The sequence below is a fragment of the Miniopterus schreibersii genome (genome assembly GCF_964146895.1).
Source record: "Miniopterus schreibersii genome assembly, chromosome: 4".
NCBI classification, from domain to species: domain Eukaryota; kingdom Metazoa; phylum Chordata; class Mammalia; order Chiroptera; family Miniopteridae; genus Miniopterus; species Miniopterus schreibersii.
In genome coordinates this window covers 47714248-47734320 of record NC_138105.1, presented here as the reverse complement: position 1 = coordinate 47734320, position 20073 = coordinate 47714248, and the positions used below count along the sequence as shown (strand labels likewise).

General features: G+C 37.6%; 1 protein-coding gene across 1 annotated transcript; it reads left to right on the top strand.

Annotated features, from left to right (window-relative positions):
* The first annotated feature begins 4604 nt into the window (after positions 1-4604).
* Positions 4605-13078, top strand: FGG (fibrinogen gamma chain). Its single transcript, XM_081135755.1, has 10 exons — positions 4605-5073; positions 5175-5219; positions 5410-5593; positions 5703-5796; positions 7456-7586; positions 7889-8022; positions 8952-9136; positions 10535-10812; positions 12190-12356; positions 12866-13078. Exons 1-10 carry the CDS (start codon positions 4996-4998, stop codon positions 12878-12880), a joined length of 1311 nt encoding a protein of 436 aa, XP_080991881.1. The 5' UTR covers positions 4605-4995; the 3' UTR covers positions 12881-13078.
* Positions 13079-20073: the final 6995 nt, after the last annotated feature.

Genomic DNA, 20073 nt, shown 5'->3' with positions numbered 1-20073 from the left:
CTCAGATTCCAATGCAAGTCAGCAAAAAGCCAGGAATACAAGTACTACTAAAATTGAGTAAGACAGAATTTCCAATTTCTTTAAGTGTTTATCAACCTTGTGCATAAGAGATTATGTATTCTCTCTCTATAAGATTTAACACAAAGTTATGAATTGGTATCTTAAATTCAACAAATCAGTATTTTATGGTCTCCAGCAAGAAGAACCACAATGATGACATGCTCTATCGGACACACTGTGCCTGAACTCTGATAAGAATGATACCTTCTCACAAAACATGCAGTCTAGTTCTATTATCATTTCATCTCTGATTGGTGGGATTAATTTAGGTGCTTTCTTCTCTGGGGAACATTACAGAATCTGCCTGCAGTTAGCAACAGATCATTGATTAGAGAAAACTTTTTGTAGCTGGAACAACAAAGCTTGGTCCCCATGAACCAGATCTGCCAATAATGATTCCTCCACAATTCTATGAAATAAAATACCCATTTATAGAAATTCCAATTGTCAATTTAAAACATTTGGTAATTCATAAGCCTTATAAACATTTACTTAACACTTTCTGTGAATCAGGCAATGTGCACAACATATTATTTCATTGATTCCTGGTGACAGTTCTATGAAGCATTATTATAAATATTTTTTTCTATTTTACTAATGCAGATATTGAAACTCAGAGAAGTTAAGTAACTTCTACTAAATGGCACAGTTAGTAAGCTGTACCAATGGGATTCAAGTTCTAGAGCTTTTAGCAACTACTTATGCATATTCACTTCAATTGAGTTATACTTTCCTAGAAAAGCAATTCCTTAGTCACCTTTTATATTCAAATAAAAAGTAATCAAGAAATAGTTATTAGTACAATGAATAAATCATTGTGAATAACCAATCATTACCTATTTTAATTCTATGTATTTTGAGGATAGGTAGGTAATATGAGCATATAGTCAAAATTCTAAGTATACAGAGAATGGAACCTTTCCCCCAACTTATCCCTTAATTCTCCTGCCCCACGCCTCTCCACAGAGCCAGACACCAGTAGAGTCTAGAGTGTAATCTTCAAATGATATTCAATGAATATGCTAACATGTGTGTCTATGTATTCTGTTATCTTTAAGTATTTTGACTTTGATTTTGTATGTAGTGGTTTTTGGTTTTGACTGGGAAGAATCTTTTTTAATGTAGTCAAACTTTATTAATCTTTTCTGGGAGTTGTGTCATATTTAGATACATCTTCCATACTCAAATATTATGAATTATTTCCTATTTTCTTCTAGTATTTTTATGGATTCCTCTTTTATATTTCAATATTTGTTTAATCTGTAATTTATTTTGGCATAAGAAGTTAGGTATGCATGCCACTTAATTTCCCCCCCAGATAGCTTCCCAGTTGTTCTAATGCCATACTAAAGCCGTATATTTAATAATCTTTTTCTTTTAAAAAAAATATATATATCTTTATTGATTTCAGAGAGAGGAGAAGAGAGGGAGAGACAGAGTTGAAATATCAATGATGAGAGAGTCATTGATCGGCCGCCTCCTGCAGGCCCCCGACTGGGGATGGAGCCTGCAGCCCGGGCATGTGCCCTGACCGAGATCTCCTGGATCCTGGGTCGATGCACAACCGCTGAGCCACGCCTGGCCAGGCAGTAATCTTTTTCTATCTTCACTGATATGTAATACCAACTACATCATACTGAACATCAAAATATATTTAGGCCGATAGCTTGATAATACTTATCTACCTGCTGTGGACCAGTATCATGTTGTTTAAGATATTAAGGATTTAGAACATGCTTCCACATTTAACAGACATTCTTGTCCTCGTTTGTCTTCTTATTTAGAATTTTCCAAGATGATTTTCTCTTGTTATTTGAGTTTTAGGAACAGCTAATCTAATTCTTTAAAAAAGGAAAAAAATAAGAAAAAAAATTTTTTAAATAGTTTCATTGGAATATTAATTCAGTTCTAAATTATGGAAATCACTGACATTTTTTATTGATTCTTTTTATTTAGAAATAGAACATGATTTTTATTTTCCAATTCTTATTTTATAATCCTAAAGTATTGTTGGAATTTTTTTTTTTTTTAAATATATCTTTATTGATTTCAGAGAGAGGAAAAGAGAGGGAGAGAGAGACAGAAACATCAATGATGAGAGAGTCATTGATCGAGCCCGCAACTGGGTGTGTGCCCTGACTGGGAATCGAACCCTGATCACCTGGATCCTAGGTAGACGCTCAACCACTGAGCCACGCCAGGCTGGGCTTGGAATTTTTAATGATATTGATTTGTCTATTACTTATTAAAATTTTCCTTAGATATTTTATCTAGTTGTATGTTTGTGGTTGAAATTATAAGTATGATGGCTATTAAATAGGAGATGGCTATTGATTTCTGATTAGTAATTTTTATACACCCACCTTATCAATAGCTACTTATTTACTTTTACATAATTATCCTTGCCAAAGTCATTTAATCTTGCATTTGGAACTTCTGAGAGACATTAGAAGTGTAAACTTTAAAGGCTTGTTTTCAACCCAGTTCAATTCAATGTCATCAAATCATTATTGAGTGTTAAATATTGCTGTGGTAGGTGCAGTAGCCATAAAAATAAGTTGAGCATCTAATGAGGCGCATACTGCACGTATATAGACATTACAAGATTTCTACAAATGCTATGAAAGAGGCCGAGCTGGCCTGCAGAGTTTTGGTTCTTGTTTTGGAGGGAGTGGGAATCATGAAACAGGGCCTTCAGGTTGTATAGAAATTTGACAGGCAGAGATGCAGGAGTGTGTATGAAGCCAATCCAGGCAGAGGGTGGCACATATAAAAAGAAAAAAGCAGTCTGAGAGTACTATATGGTGCCATTGAGGGGACATAATGTAATTCCATTAGAGAAAACGCAGCAAAGGTAGGAAGGGACAATTACAATGTTTACATTCAGTATGGTCGGAGATAGGGAGTCACTGAAGGCTTTTGATCATGCAAATGTCATAATCAGAACTACATTATAGGAAAATTAATCTGTCAGCAGTGTGACAAATGGTTTGGAGTAGGAAGTGACTGCAGTGGAGGAAAGGAGATCAGTCAGCAGGCAGTGTACACAAGCAGTCTGACAAGAAATAAGAAGGCTTCCTCTAAGCATGTTGGCAGTAGAAATAGAAGGAATAAAATGGAAGTGACACTGTGAAAATAGTTTTAACAACAAGCTTTAACAACTGACTGGATAAGTACATAAAGAGAATGAGGAAGATTGTGACTTTAATAATTGGTGGTTGGACGATATGCTGGCAATAACTGATAAGTAAGAGAGAGGAACTATTAAAGAGGAGAGAAAAGGCTACAAATCTGGTTTAGATATATTCACCTTGTTACCTTAATTATTATTTACTGAGTAGGAACATTTATCTTTGCTTCAAGTCAAAACATAAATAATCCTTTGTAAAGATTTAGAATTAAAGTGTTAGCATTTCTTTCAACCTAGATATATTTCTCCTACTAATGTATTTAACCAAAATCTGCAGTAAGCTTGGTTTCAGAGGAGGAAATGAGGGATAACCAAAACTTGAGAAATTAAGAATTGCAGCAATGCACAGTTGTAGATTATCAGTAGGAGATGATGATAAATGTGCTTTTCAAATATACCAGGAAGCTCTAGGGGCAGAGCCAATAGGACAGCCTTTCCCTAATATTTCATTTTACCCCATTTGCTCCAGCTAGGCTTCTAGTCACACACATGGGAGGTGCATTTTTCTTGGCCCTGCCTCCTGTACCCAGGCTGTCCTCTGAGGTGACTAGAGGGAACCTTAAGAAAAGCCACGTGGGCTCCTGACTCAGTTCCCCTCTGTGACAGATGTGGTGCCACGCCCTCCAGTTCTTTAAGACAAAGGGAGAGTTGAGTTCAAGAGCTCACAGAGAGCAGAGGACCTATGAAAATGGTCAACATATGAGTGAAGGGGGTGGAAAGGTATGAACTTCCAGTTACTAAATGAATAAGTCCTGAGTATTTAATATCCAAATGGTAACTATACTTAATAATAGTTACTAAATGAGTAAGTCCTGAGTATGTAATATCCAAATGGTAACTATACTTAATAATACTGCATTGTATATTTGAAAGTTGCTAAGAGAGTAAATTGTAAAAGTTCTTATCACAAGAAAAAAAATTGTGTAACTACGTGTGGTGACAGACTTATTGTGGTGATCATTTTGCAATATATACAAATGTCGAATCATGATGTTGTACACCTGAAATTAATATAATGTTATGTGTCAATTATATCTCAATTGAAAGAAAGAAAGAAAGAAAGAAAGAAAGAAAGAAAGAAAGAAAGAAAGAAAGAAAGAAAGAAAGAAAGAAAGAAAGAAAGAAAGAAGAGGTAACGGTCAACACAGAAGGGCAGGAATATATTTCCAGTGTCATTTGTTTCTGGGAATACTAACAAATTGGGACCTGGTAGAAAGCAAAGTCTCTTCCTGCCATAGCCACAGGTTAAAAATAATTATGTTACCTAATCCGTGGGCTAAGAAAGAGCTTTCGGCAATTTGGGTTGTGGCACCAGGCTCCACCTTAAGGCTGAGCCGGGTTCCCGGGTGGAGGCGGGCCGGCTGGGTCTGCTCTGGCAGAGGCCAGCCCTTGTGTTTGCTCCCGCAGCCCAGCACTGGAAGAGATTGCATCAGGCAACCCCCAGCCCCCTCCTCGGCGCAACGGCCAGGGCTTCGCCAGCCGCTGCAGGTGAGTCGGCTGAAGAGGAGAAAGGCTGATCTGGGCCAAAAGGAGGAGCCTAAACCTGCGTGTAAAATCTGGGAACCTGACTGAGCCCAGGCCAGGATGAGGGAAAGAGACGGGAAAGACACCCTCCGCCTCCCGGGAAGGCCCGTGACCAGCTCCAGCCACTCGCAGGCCGTCCTGGCCACCCTCAGAGCTCACATAAAGGGACAACCGGAGCCCCAGAGGCCACAGTGCTGATACTTACAGGGCACCCCGACATCATGAGTTGGTCCTTGCACCCCCGGAGTTTAATTCTCTACTTCTATACCCTTTTATTGCTCTCTTCAACATGCCTAGCAGTAAGTGTGCTCTCCACAAGACATATTTGTTTTCAATGGAAAGCTGAAAAATAAGAAAATATATGATACACTAGTGAAATGTCTGTATTTTTCTCCTCTAGTATGTTGCCACCAGAGACAACTGCTGCATCTTAGATGAAAGATTTGTAAGTAGTTTTAATGTTTCTCCTTGTGTTTGGATTGCAGAGGGCCAGAGGGGAAAAGGAATTCTCTCACAAATATTGTTTGTCATTTTAAACTCTGTTTTTGAACATAGTCTAACTTTTACCTGTTTTTATCCACAGATTTTAAGAGTAGCTTTCATCAAGATTTTAAATCGCTCTGTTGTATTTTCAGGGTAATTTTTGCCCAACTACATGCGGAATTGCAGATTTCCTGAGTAACTACCAAACTGAAGTAGACAAGGATCTACGGGCTTTGGAAGAAGTCTTAGCTCAAGTGGAAAACGAAACATTAGCAGCCAAAGAACTGATCAAAATCATCCAAATCAACTACGATCCTGATAGCCCACCAAGGCCAAGTGAGGAACTAAATACCACTGACTGAGAAAATAATTTGTAAAGTTCTTTTGCTGTTGTTTTAATGATTCTATTTGCCTAAGCATTTCTGTCTCTGATCTCATATTGCAGGTAAGATAGAAGCTGCTACTAAGGAATCCAAAAAAATTATGGAAGATATTATGAAATTTGAATCATTGATTATATCACATGAATCAAATATTCGGTAAGTAGTTTTGTTTAAACTTATTCTCCAAGAGTGATTTAATTTTTTGTTTTTTAATATGTTTTTATTGATTTCATAGAGAGGAAGGGAGAGGGAGGGGGAGATAGAAACATCGATGAGAAATATCGATCGCCTGCCTCCTGCATGTCCCCTACTGGGATCAAGCCTGCAACCTGGGCATGTGCTGTGACTGGAATTAAACCATGTGACCTCCAGGTTCATGGATCAATTCTCAACCACTAAACCACACTGGCCAGGCAAGAGCAATTTAGTTTTTATAGATATTTGCAAACTTTGGTGGAATTAGTCTTTTCCCCCCATTTTTAATATTTAACTGTAATTATGCCTGACCATCTGGAATGCAATGGAGATAGCATTTTTAGTGCAATATGTATTGTACTGGGTTAAAGCTGATTTTTAATAATCATGTGGGAGAAAGGTGTTCTAGACGTCTTCAAATGCTATTGTGACCATATTTATCAAAATGCTCCCCCAACCCCATCTGTCTTAAAACATACATTCAAATGGGAATTCGGGTGCGGAAACTAAAATTCTCTTTATAAGATTGTCAACAAATTGGTAGTGAGGAATTATCAAGCAGAGGCATAGGAAGGATATTGGCTACAAAAGTTAAGAGACTAAGTGTAACATTATAAAGCCATGTGTTGATCATGGCACAATGAATGTGCTTTTATGTTCTCTCCTCCCTTCACTTGAAAGTAAAATGTCCCCATTAACAACTTCCCAGAGACTCATCAACTTCCTGAACAAGGGTCTCAGATGCAGTTTTAGTTTCTTCCTCAATTTTTTCCCCCTAAATTGTTTTCAAAGCAGCATAAAAAATAGTAACGAATGGTGGCTAGGGAGAAGTGGCCCAGGAGGGATTTCTCCCCTTTCTGGTATTAGAGGGCCATGATTATAATTGTTGTGATTCTTATTAGCATTATAAGTTGCATTATATTTGCCCATCACTGAAGTGGAAGAGACTGCTGTGCAGAAATTTTCTAAGGTACAGTAGAGAAAAAATCAAATGCTTTTTCTTTCCTTCTGCGCCGAAAGACACAACGTAGACAGTTTTCTATCATTTCTGAATATGTACAAACAATCCTGTGAAAAACTACAAAAGTGGGGTTTTTTACTACCCCAGCCTTTTCCCAAAGATCTGTAAATAGAAACATTGAGAAGGTCGGGAAGTGTCTATTGTTCAATTGTATGTGAGATAATGTCCCCGAAACTTTCTCCATGTAAGTTATAGATCGTAGACCTTAAATAGGTCCTCAGTAGATCTGCAAGTGAAAAGCATAATTCATCACATGTGAATTACTGAACGGAGCCTTTTCTTTAAGAATATCCAGTCCAAAGAACGGCCATCAGGCAGTCTTCCGATTAACCAGGCTCTTTGATACACATGGTAAAAATCAGAATGACCACTGTTGAATGACAGTGGCATTGTAGTGGACAAGGACTTTGTTTTTTCTTTTCCAGAAACCTTAGAAATGTAATTCATCTCAGTTAAGTAACATAATTTTATTGTTTTCCCAAGAAATGGGGTAACTTATCAGGAGTAATTCTTGAAAAGATAAGGTGGTATTTTTAAATGAAAATACAAAATTACAGCCCTGAAGGGAATGCTCTGCTATCTTATTCTTCTGCTTATAGGTTTTTGCAGGACATATATAATTCAAATAATCAGAAGATCATTACCTTGAAACAGAAAGTAATCCAACTTGAAGGACAGTGTCAAGAACCTTGCAAAGACACAGTGCAAATACGTGATACAACAGGGAAAGGTAAGTGACAGGCCGATATGGGGGTTCCCTTCATCAAAGCTAATGTATCAAGCGAAGGAGGTTTCATGTTTTGGGATGTATAGGAATAATTTTAAGAGTGCCTAGGCATTAACTCTAAAGTAGCCAATTGCTTTGAGTTTTCTTGAGTAGCTAAAGATAGTTTGAAAGGAATGATGATGTGAGAAGTAAGAAAATGCTTTGTGGGAAATGAATAGTTTGTAACTTGTTAAAAGCTCATGTTCAAGGCTGGGGCAGTCTTACCTGAATTCGGACCCCAGGGTAAGCTTCTTCTCCTTCTTCAGATTGTCAAGATATTGCCAATAAGGGAGCCAAAGAGAGTGGGCTTTACTTTATCAAACCTCTTACAACTAAGCGGCAGTTCTTAGTCTACTGTGAAATTGATAAAAATGGAAATGGATGGACTGTGCTTCAGAAGGTATTTCCCCCCTCACCCTGTGTGTTTAAGAAACACTCAAATAAGCATCTGCCTTACCCTAGATACTTTTCTAAGCACCTCGTGAGCATCAACTCAATGAATCCTTGCGACTTCCCTGTGAGGTACATACGATTATTACCTCTATTTACAGAGGAGGAAGCTTAGGTACAAGAGGTAAAGTAACTTGCCCAAGATCACATAACTAACTAGTAAGTAACAGAGTCAGGATTTGAACCCAGGGAGTTTGATTTCAGAGTCTGTGCTTTGACTCTCTCCTATGCTGGCACTGCTGCTGTCTACATATGATACCACATAGTCACACAACCATAGTGACAAAAACAAAACAAAGCTGGAAGGGACCTGTTTCATCAGTTAGATCAAGACCTATGGCTGCCAATTACAAAATGATGAAGTCCCCCAGAGAATACAGTTGGGCTCTTTCAAGACAAGGACCCTCTGTTTCCTGTCTGCCAGTCCCTGGCAGTTGCTGCAGTCGTTTTCCCTGTTTACCTCTGACCACTAATGAGTTACAACTAATCCTGCAGGGGGTGCTCAGAGGGGCTGGTGATGGAAGCTCTGGTTGGCAGATAGATCGAACAATGAGTTGACCTTTCCACCATCGGTACAAGAATCAGCAATATCAGGAGTTCTGAAATCCTCTAAGTGTCTTTTAAAAACTACCACTAATTTAGAATTAACCATGTGCCAGGTACTCTTTAAGAATTTCTCCTCTCATGGAATCTCTGTAATAATCCTAAGAAATAAGCATCATTATGGTTATTTGACAGGTGAGGAAACTGAGGCAGCTTAACTAAGGTCATATAGTTAGTAAATGATGGGATCATATTTTCAACATATGTTTATAACATTTTCTTTATGCACACTGATAACCCTGTTCTCTCCTTTTGCCTATGCAATTGTGTAATTAGAGGCTTGATGGCAGTGAGAATTTCAAGAGAAACTGGATTCAATACAAAGAAGGGTTTGGGCATCTCTCTCCTACGGGCACCACAGAATTTTGGCTGGGAAATGAGAAGATTCATTTGATAAGCACACAGTCGGCCATCCCATATGTATTAAGAGTGCAGTTGGAGGATTGGAGTGGCAGAACCAGGTACTGTTTAGAAAGACTTAACTGGAATGTGCGCTTTCCAACCATCAATAGACCAATGGCAAAGCCAGCCTGACAAATGCAAAGAACACATCCAGCCATTTCTCCCAGAAGTCAACTTGCTTTTGAGGCAGCCCAAAGAGATGGGTCCGATCCAGGCTGGATCTGAGTATTTTGGTACAATCTCTTTACCCTGGAACCATACGGAATAATTGTTGACATTTCCTGAGCATTTAATATTTATCAGAAATCGAGCATGACATTATAATTTAATTTATTCCTAATAACTCTTTCATGAGGCAGGTAACATTGTTAATCCCATTTTACAGATTTAACTTACCCAAGGTCATATTACTCGTCTGTGGTAAAGGTTGGATTTGAACTCAGGTAGTTTGACTCTATAGATCATCTTCTTAAAACTATCTTGGTTGAAAAGCGAACCCAGCCTCTTCAGATTTCCTGGCTACCTTAAAATTAAATCAGCTAGCTCCTCTATGCTCAGAGCTATCTGGGGGCTTTGAACATTGTACATATACCTAATGAAAATTCAGAAAAATATCCAACTCTCTTTTTATGTCTATGAGATAATAAAATATGTTTTGTGTCCAAACACATATTTTTGTTTTTCAAATTTTCACCCAGAAAGTGCCACAGTCAGTAGATCTGCTCTGTGAGAACATCTCCCATTTCATAAGCACTGGAGACCAGTGAAGAAGCTAAATATTTTCTGGCAATCTCTGTCCATCTACCAAGGCCCATTCTTCCCTGCACTCCATAGAATCTGGCCCTCATTCATAATTTTTTTTTCCTGGGGAGAATCTCTCTCTGATCCCCCAGCTCATTTTGTGGGCCACACAGGGACCACTTCTTTTATGTGATGCTCTAGGAAGCCATCCTTATTGCCACCAGCACATTACCTTGGGAAAGAAAAATTCCTTTAGGACCTCACCCTTCAGATTGTATGAACAGCCAAAGGGACTCTAGCTCCTTCGAAACTGGTGCATTAACAGTCACTCACTGTCAGCTAATTACTGCTGTTTATGATAACTGTGTGAACAATGCTAACCATTTAGATAAAAGTGAAAATATAAAATTAGTCAGATTCATCCACACATCTGGATTTGATATTAGGATACCATAGGCAGTAAGCATTAAAATGGCTAAAGTTTTTAGTTTTCATTGAGATACTCTGAAGGCTTCTAGACCCATCCTAAGTGGTGCTGATGAGCTCTGAACTGATACAGCCATTGCCTCCTGCCAAATTTGCAGAAAACTTAATTCAATGAACAAATTTCAGACTTAAGAAGCAACGTTAAAAATTCCAAACAATTATTTTATGGAAGAGGGACCTTCTGAGATCCCTACTGAGGCTCAAGATACGATGTCTCTATTTCTTTATAGTACTGCGGACTATGCCATGTTCAAGGTGGGGCCTGAAAGCGACAAGTACCGCCTGACATATGCCTACTTCATTGGTGGAGATGCTGGAGATGCCTTTGATGGCTTTGATTTTGGTGATGATCCTAGTGACAAGTTTTTCACATCCCACAATGGCATGCAGTTCAGTACCTGGGACAATGACAATGATAAGTTTGAAGGTAACTGTGCTGAACAGGATGGATCTGGTTGGTGGATGAACAAGTGTCATGCTGGCCACCTCAATGGAGTTTATTACCAAGGTATGGCTTTCTTCCTTACATATATGACTTAGTGTATAGTCTATATTTTAATAAAAAGTACAAATAGATTTAAGGAAATGAGAAATAATTAGTAAAGGTATTAGGGGGCTTATTATGTAGTTCTTTATTTTAAATCAGAATTATACCTGAAATTGGTCCCTTGACAAGAAATCCACCTGCTGCAAAATAGCCAGTGGTTTGTCACTGCACCTGGAATTACCACCATCAGAGTTGACACTTTGGGTTATGGTATCTCCTCCAGATTTACCACATATAGGATCTGGATAGACTAACCATATTTATGCTTGTTAACACATTAGCTTGGGTCAGCTTCACGTGAATGGTGTATCAGAGATAACCAGTGAGCAGTAAGCCGGTGTGTGGAGGAATGGAGTAAAGAGCAGGAAATTGTTGGTAAGAGCAGGGGTCCATGGAAGCTTGAGCAGGAGTTCAGCCTATGAGTCTAGATACTTCCTTTAGGATGGGGGAAGACAAGCTACAGTTTGCTGTAAGGCTGGAGTAGTTATGAATACTGATTTTACTTACTGACAAACTATTGTCACTACCCAACAGTTAGTAGGGGAAACCCTACTGATGCCAGAAGATCCATTAAGATGAGCAATCTTACCTCTTCAGGGCATTGTCCTAGCCAATAGATGGCTTAAAATCCTCTTAAAAATGATTTAAATCTACCTTTTTGTTTTCACAACATTTTTTACATAACTTATCTTTGCACCCACAAACCATATAATTAGAAGAAATTCTCAGGGAAGGTGTTTGATCCCTATGACCCAGAGTAGCCATGTTCATAGCCTGGGGTGCCCACCAGTATTGGACTCAGACATTCCCTTACAAAATTCCATGAGATCTGGTGCTTATGGGCAAGGAAAAGGCAAATCAACCTCATCTCCACTTTATAATGGAGATGTGAATAACATTCCAGACAGTTTTCTAAAGTCCCTCCTACTTTCCAGTGCAATTGTGTTTTCAGATGACCTGAAACCATCTGATCAGGGACTGTGACTCCTGCCATTCTAACCTCCCTGCAGTAAGATGGTCCATAGTAGCTGAATCAGGATGGCTAAGCTCAGGCAGAGAGACCCGCTGGGGAAATTAGGTTCTAGCGCTGTTAGTAGTGAATATATTTAAAGTATGAATGTGACCAGACAGTACAACACAGATGTAAGGGATTGTTTAATAATCCATTTATTTATAATTGTAAATTGAAATTTTAGGGATCTTCAGGGGTATTTTCAGTTAGTTGATAACACTATAAATTTGATGTGACAATGGGCATCATGATTGGCAGTTCTTTACAGACTCTCCAAGGTAAGGAAATCCAAGAGCAATGACATGCCCATCTACAATTTGTCTTAGGTGGCACTTACTCAAAGGCATCTACACCTAATGGTTATGATAACGGCATCATTTGGGCCACTTGGAAATCTCGCTGGTATTCCATGAAGAAAACCACCATGAAGATCATTCCGTTCAACAGACTGGCCAGTGAAGGGCAGCAGCAGCACCAAGGGGGAGCCAAACAGGTCAGACCGGAGCACCTTGTTGAGATAGAAGAGAGATAAATCACTTTGCCTGGGAACAAACTGTTCCTTCCTAGTAGCCCAGAAAGTTTCAGAAACTTTTCTGAAAGTTCCTTCTCATTTTCTTACCATATTTATCAAGTTTGTCTGACATTAAGGATAGTTAGCCTTAAGTGGAAATTATAACTTACTTTGGATTGTATTCCAAAATTACAGAACTCAGAGTCATTTAAAATTTGTTTATTTGATGAGATAACATTTTAGCATATTTCCTAGGTGTATAGGAAGTAATTGCCAAATTTTTTACATTTTAATGATCACATGTCATTTTGCCTCAGTGATTTTTAAATAGTAAGAACATATTTTTAGTACATCCTAATAAAATAGGAGTAAATTCTAGCATTTCAGATGCCTAAGTATTCTTCCATATGTATTGCCCCTAATATTTATATTTAATTCTTTTTAAATGGAGACAATGATATCTTTTTAATATATTTTTATTTTGGTCATAGGCTGGAGACATTTAAAGACCATTTCAAAAGTGATTTACTTTTTTAAAGGACTTTATCTGAACATATAAAATATATTTTTCATGTGGGACAATGGACTCGTAAAGCTGCACTTGAGAAAAAAGAACCCATGTTGAAAACTTCACTAACAGTTTTATGCTGGTGATAATTTATCTACACACCATTTCAATAAACATTTTGTTTCCTAAAACAAGATACGTGGTGCCTTTTATTTCCTTCAACTTAGTAATTACAGTTGGGCAATCATCAGTAGTTGCCGAGTCCTCAATTTACATTAAACATTATACCTTCCTCTTGGGGAATTATGAAAAATAAAAAATAAAAAATAGACATGGCTTGTGCCCTCCAGGGGATATAAGGTAAGCACAGAAAAATACAGTAACCCAAAGTGACAAAATTTGATATAAAAACATAAACACAAGTCACAATCACATAACTAAGGTTCAGAGTCCCCAGAGCGCAGCTGGAGACAGAGGGCTGTCTGGGAATCCTCCTGGGAGGACCTCGGGCTCCAGACTCCTGTGGCGGCTGTGGGCCCTCTGCAGGACTGGAACTCAGAGCAGGGAGCTTTAGGGAACAACCTGCTCAGTCCCTCAGGGGAAACACTGAGGTCAGCAGAGCAGAGCCGTTACTTCATTCCGAATCTAGGGATGTGGAGTTAGCAGCCAGAGATCAGGGGGCACCAGCTTTCTGTAAGGAATAGTTAAATCTACAGAAGTCGGCGTAAGACTGACCTTGTAAAGTAATTGCCTAATTCTATGAGGGGAGGATCAGGTTGTTCTGAAATCCTGAGTTTTGACTTTGGATTCCCTTCTTTTCCACAATTTCTTTCCTAATTCTCTCACCTCCTTGCTCTCATGAGTCCCGATTTTAAAATATCTTATTGAGATAAAAACAGCGAACAGCCAGCCAGGTGCTTGCGAGGCTTTGGGCAACAGGAATGCTCGTTCAGTTTGCAGCACTCGCTAATTCATGTGTCCATGAAGCATGCGTGCCACTAACGTGTATGGAGTGCCTTCAGGTCCCGGCCACTGTGCTGGGGATTGGGGACACAGTGCCCGCAGTACCCTGCTCTCCTCCCGACCTCTCAAGCCCACCCAGCTCCCGAGTTGCAAAAACCCAGTAACTCATCCCCCGGTCTTCCTTGTTCCCCCCGCCCCTCGTCATCAAGCCTGTCAAATCCACCGCCTAAATATTTATTGTATTCATTTCCTTTTATAAACACACTGCCACATTCTAGATGAGATATACAGCATCTCTTGCCAGGATAATGGCAGTCACCTTCCTGTCCTCCTCAGTGCCTCTGACCTTGCCTGCCCGCCCCATTCATGCCCCAAACTCCTTTTAAACTCAGAATACATGCAGTCTACCCTGTAAAGTCCTTTGGGTGAGAAATTTGGTCATAGATAGGAAGACTTATACAAATATTAATAACTTTTGATGCAATAATAACACATCAGTGATTTAGCCCAAGAAAATTATTTTTGAAAAAGAAAATACCTTTACAAGATCTCAGAAATGTGAATATAGCCACATATTTAATAAAAGTGGGAAACTTAGAAATTATTTAGCAGTGGAAGAATGAACAAGCAAGTTAGCTTATTAGCACAATGGAACAGAAAGCAGTGATTACATAGTAAGCATTATATCTCAGCATGAACATGGAAACATTCACAAAATAAAAAGTGAAATTTTAAGATGAAAAATAATTCTACAATGATACTATAAAAAGTATATGTGCATATACATTTTAAACAAAATATAATTTTGACATATATGCATTATTTGTACATATTTGTTCTCCCCCAACCAATATATAATGTAAAATTTAATAAAAATACATAACACAAAATAAATATAAAGAAGTCCAAAAGTTTCTGGTTTTTTCCATGGTCACTTGTTCAATGCTCTTTCTAAAATATTATAATATTTTTCAAAAAAATATTATCATAGGCCTCCTAACTTCCTCTTTATACATCTCTGCATTGCTTGGCTTGGTATAATGAATACATATTAATTTTGTAGTTAATTTCAAAACCCACTGAGGTAGAGAAAAACTGATGAACTTCAAAATTCTACTTGCTTAGTTATTGATATGCAGTGCTAAACCTTGAAGGGCTACAGTTTAAGAATTAAAGCATAAGATATACTTCCAGACTCAAATGAATCATGTCTCCACAAATAAAATGGAAATTGAAATGATTATTTTGATAAATCAACTTTTAGAAATCTACTTTTAAGTGAAACAAAGAGTTTGGAGCCTCATAGACATAGATCATTTTTCTTCACAGCTCAAATCACAAGTAACTCTTATTCAACCCTTCCCTTTACTTTCCCTTGGCATAAAAAAAAAAAACTCCAGTCACTATAAATTAGGGAGGCTGAGTACAAAGCGATGTGCGTAGTTACACACTTTAAAAAACCTACAGAGGGAAACTTCCAAGAAGGAGGGCATAGGTGTAGATGTATGGATACCATGACTTCAGGTCATGCAACTACAGGGCAGAGTCATTTAATCACCAGACAGGAGCAATCATTCACTGGGCAAATATTAAGATTTCAAAATACACCTCTGAAGTGTTATATCTTTTTTTCAATTTTCCTCTGTTTAGCAGTTATACTTTAAAGGCTACCTTTCAGATTTATGGGTGGGTTGAAAAATGAGTGGAAAATGAAGATATATAAGTGCAGACAACATATTTGAGATCTTTACAAAATCTAAAATTCTTTAACTATGACTCTAACCAGTGTAAACTAACCAAGGCATTTATAGTAGGTATCTTTGGTTTGTTTAGATCAGGAGTGGAGAAACTTTTTTCTACCAAGGGCCATTGGATATTTATAACATCATTCACGGCCATAAAAAATCATCAACTTAAAAATTAGCTATGTAAAAAGCTCCTAGATTTATTGAATTTTGAGTCCTACCTGGGTTTGCCTTGGCAGGACCAGACCAAATGATTTCACGGGCCCTATACGGCCTGTGGGCCGGACGTTCCTCACCCCTGGATTTTAGATGATAAGAATGAAAAAGCAAAGTGCACATTTAATCCTGGGGAAAATGTATCTACCTGATGGTTTCTTAATGGTTTGATGTAGCTCAAAAAAGGAAGGGAGGAAAGAATTAATGATAATAACATGAGTTAAAGTAGATGGGATATAATGAGCTCGTGACAAAGAGACCAAAGGTGTGCAAAGACTGTTTCATTTTCCTTTCTGCTGTGTGTGTGTGTGTGTGTGTGTGCGTGCGTGTGTACGCGCGTGCGTGTGTGCGTCCCGCAGAGCTAGAAGGTGAGCGAGGCATATGCCTACACATTCTCACTCACCTGTGCTCCTGATGGATTGAATCGTTTTTCATTCAAACTTTCTTTCCTTCCCTTTGTTCCTGTAATAAACAACCATTCCAGCAGATTTGCTGTGTTTCTTTATTTGTATGCATTTTTATAAATCATAGATTTTTCTTTTGAGCTATGTATTTTTAAATTCTATAAATGGCATTGTGCAATAAGTCAGTGTTACTCAGAATGATGGTCCTCAAATTCTTTGTTATTGGCCTATGTTAAGATAAATGAAATAATGGAAAATAATCATGTAGAAATGTTTTTCCTAAATTGTGTTTGCTCTGATTACATAAAAGTGTAATTTTATGTCTTTGGAATCTAATAGTAAGAATTTGGGCTTATATTTTGTATATCCTTTGTTTTTAAATTTTATTTTTCTAGTAATTAATTTTATTTTATAATCTAGTAGGTCTGTGATTGGTTAGAAATTTAATAAAACTAGTCCTTTACCACAAATACTTTAATATATATATATCTTTATTGATTTCAGAGAGGGGAAGGGAGAGGGAGAGATAGAAACATCAATGATGAGAGAGTTATTAATCAGCTGCCTCCTGCATACTCCCTACTGGGGATTGAGCCAAAACCCAGGCATGTGCCCTGAACCAGGAATCGAACCCTGATCTCTTGGGTCATAGGTCAATGTTCAACTGCTGAGCCACACCAGCCGAGCTTCCACAAATACTTTGAGAAGCACTGCTAAGGTCTTCATTGTACTTACTTTTGCACTCAGCACCACTATCCACAATTTGAGTATTTTATAATTTTTCTTGATTTCCTTTGGAAACCAAGGGTTTTAAAGTGAATATCATTTGGTTCCAAAGCTTATGGCTTTTAAAACTCTATTTTTAATTAATACCGAAATGTATTGCATTACAGTCAGAGAACATAAACTGGATGATATTCATTCTTGAGAGAGAGAGAGAGAGAGAGAGAGAGAGAGAGAGAGAGAGATTTCACAAATTATTTTGGTACAAAGAAATGATCAGAGAATTCATTGATCCCATAAAAGTGTATATCATTATAGCCTGTCTCCAATAATGATCTACATAACAGAAAACTACTAATATTTTTCCTTTAAGAAGGAAAACAAACAAAGATGAACAAATACTTATTGGCCTTGTAAACATGGTCCTGTAGCCATGGTCAATTATGAACATTAAAAATAGGTTTGACCATTGGCCTGTAGAACACTCGTCTGTATCAGGTGTGAAAACCTTCTGGGAAGACTGGCACTATTTCAAGCTCTTGCTCATCTCAGTTTCTTTGGGAAATATTTAAAGTGACAAATGAATTCAGGATCATGGCATTTAATCAAGTCTACAATTGGGTCAAAAACATGTTTCCTAAATGGCAATCCAGTATCCTTGTCCCTCACTCCCACTTCCCAGGTCCTCATCCAGATTTTGGTCTACTGGTAGCTTAAAAAAACACAAGTGACCTGAGGTAGATGGGAGCCCTCTCTAGATAAATTTGAATGTTGACTCTCCCTAGATAAACAGAGTAAGCAGATTCTGCCCTGTGATGAAAGTGGCCTCTTTTAAATCCCCAGGGGCAAATAGTTAAAGTGTGACATAAAAAATACATAACAACATTTAAGAGACCTTGAACAGAACATTTTTTTCTTCCTAATTTACTCTCCTTACATCACAAAGCTGTGGCATGGTTCAAATGACATAACATATGAAATTGCTCCAGACACAAAAACAAAACAAAATTGAATTGTTTTTTGCTGTTAAGATTGGTATTTTTATATGGGATTTGAATCCAATGTTTGTTAAGTTTGGAAATATAGTTATAAAACTTTAATATTTTTGTTTATTTTTAAATAAACTTTCCATTTCAGAACACTTGTTTTTTATTTACAGAAAAGTTTTAAAGATACTATAATTTTCTATACCCATCACCCAGTTTCCTCTAATGTTAGCATCTTACACCACCATGGTTATTTGTCAGAACTAAGAAACCAGCTCATAGTTACTCTTTTCTAACTTCCACACTTCATTCATATTTCACCAGTCTTTATGCTAATGTCTTTTCTCTGTTCCAGGATCCCATGCAGGATACGTTACATTTAGTTGTCACATCTCCTTAGGTTTGGTAACAGTTTCTTAGTCTTCCTTGTTTTGCATGACCTTGACTGCTTAGAGGAGTACATTCTGGTACACTGGTCCAGTATTTTGTAAAATGTCCCTCAGTTTGGGTTTCTCTGCTGTTAGTCTCCATAACTTTTTGTTAAATGTTATCTAAGCAGAATTTTACTCAAACGCCTTCTGTAAGTTGCCTTGGTTTTACTCTAGAACAGTCCATTAAAAATAGGTTCCAATAAGAATTACAGAGAATTAAATGAATCTTGGTATTCCGTAATTTTCATATAATTCCTTACTATGGACATAGTCTTAGGACCTTACACATGCTGGTTCCCCAGATCTCAGTCCTATTAGTTGCTCTTGCACAGATCATCATACAAACTCATTCACCTTTCACAGGAAGCAGCTTGGTTAATAGCAAACTTTTACAACACCCTTGAAATCAGGACACAGGTAGAGAGAATAAGACAAAGCTCAATAGTCTTGCCAATATGTTCCAGGCAATCCTTTAGAGGTCAGTGGCTGTTGTAAATACCTGAGGCACAAGCCCTGAAAGAGTATTGTAAGTGCCAGAATCTCCTAAATTTTTATAATTCCTGCATTTCAAACTTTAGAAATTAATTTTAGTCCTTTCCAATTGTGCATTTTATACATTCTAGCAAAATATTTCCTGTCAAAGTACCATTACTTTCTTGTCATTAGGACAATAATAAATGTACATATTCATATAGATTTTTATGCTAGAAGACACAATGAGTATTTTTCAGGAGAATCTTTTTTTTTGGCCAACATTAAATCTGATATTTTAAGGAACATTTTACACAAAGTGTAACAGAAAACGGTGCAGAACTGAGATGTCGCTTCCCGCTCTGTGTTCTAACAGCATTTTGAATATACCTCACAGAAGTCTTTCCATTGTTTTGGATTAGTGAAACATGGAATTGCAGATATTCATCATTTTGATCTACAAAAATGGTAATTTTCTAGTTTGACTTCTTAGCTGCATATGTACTTGATTTGCTCACCAATTGTAAGCAACTTGAGGTACGAGGCTGTGCACTCTTTCCCTTTCTATCTCAAGAGCATAGCAAGCCGGACTGGCAACTAATAAACGTACAATAAATGGTGGTTACACTTAAATGAATGGATGAGAAGGTAAACTGCTCTCAGAATTCAATACATTAAATATCACTCGGTAAAGAACAGGATGTTCCTTCACTGCCCTGGGATGTACGTCCCAGGAAAGGACAAATGCCCCATTCAAAAGAAAGCGGAGGGGTTTTGTTCATTTTGTTTTGTCTGTATTACTAAGTTCTATCTACACAATGGCAAATATTTAGATGGCTGGAGACATATTTTACTCTTCATGTGTAAATTTTCATGGGTAGATAGTTTAGAACTGAAACATACTGACAGCTATAGAATTTCTATTCTTTTTACACACATTAGATACCATACAAATAAAAACTATTCCAGTCCTGCCAGATGCGATGGTGTAACAAATGTGCGAATCCCAGCATCTAAACACTTAGAATTTGTGGAACTTTATATTAATTTCAAAAGGATAAGTAAATGAAACATCCTTTTCTTTAGAACAAAGGAAAAGAAGATATAGTCCTCTTTGAGAAAAATGCAGAGATTGTGGCTTAAGAAACAGGAAATTGCTCAAATTATTTTTCCCATTTGTAAAAATATTCTTATTGTCACATGCTTTGAAAAGAATACTCCTGTTATTATTTGTTGCCTGGTCATCTGCATG

What these genes read in the sequence shown, in the direction of transcription:
- FGG (XM_081135755.1), top strand. Translation starts at nt 4,996, where the DNA reads ATGAGTTGGTCCTTGCACCCCCGGAGTTTAATTCTCTACTTCTATACC. An exon ending in GCATCTTAGATGAAAGATTT is followed by an intron (nt 5,220 to 5,409) that starts GTAAGTAGTTTT and finishes TTGTATTTTCAG; the next exon opens with GGTAATTTTTGCCCAACTAC. An exon ending in ACGTGATACAACAGGGAAAG is followed by an intron (nt 7,587 to 7,888) that starts GTAAGTGACAGG and finishes CTCCTTCTTCAG; the next exon opens with ATTGTCAAGATATTGCCAAT.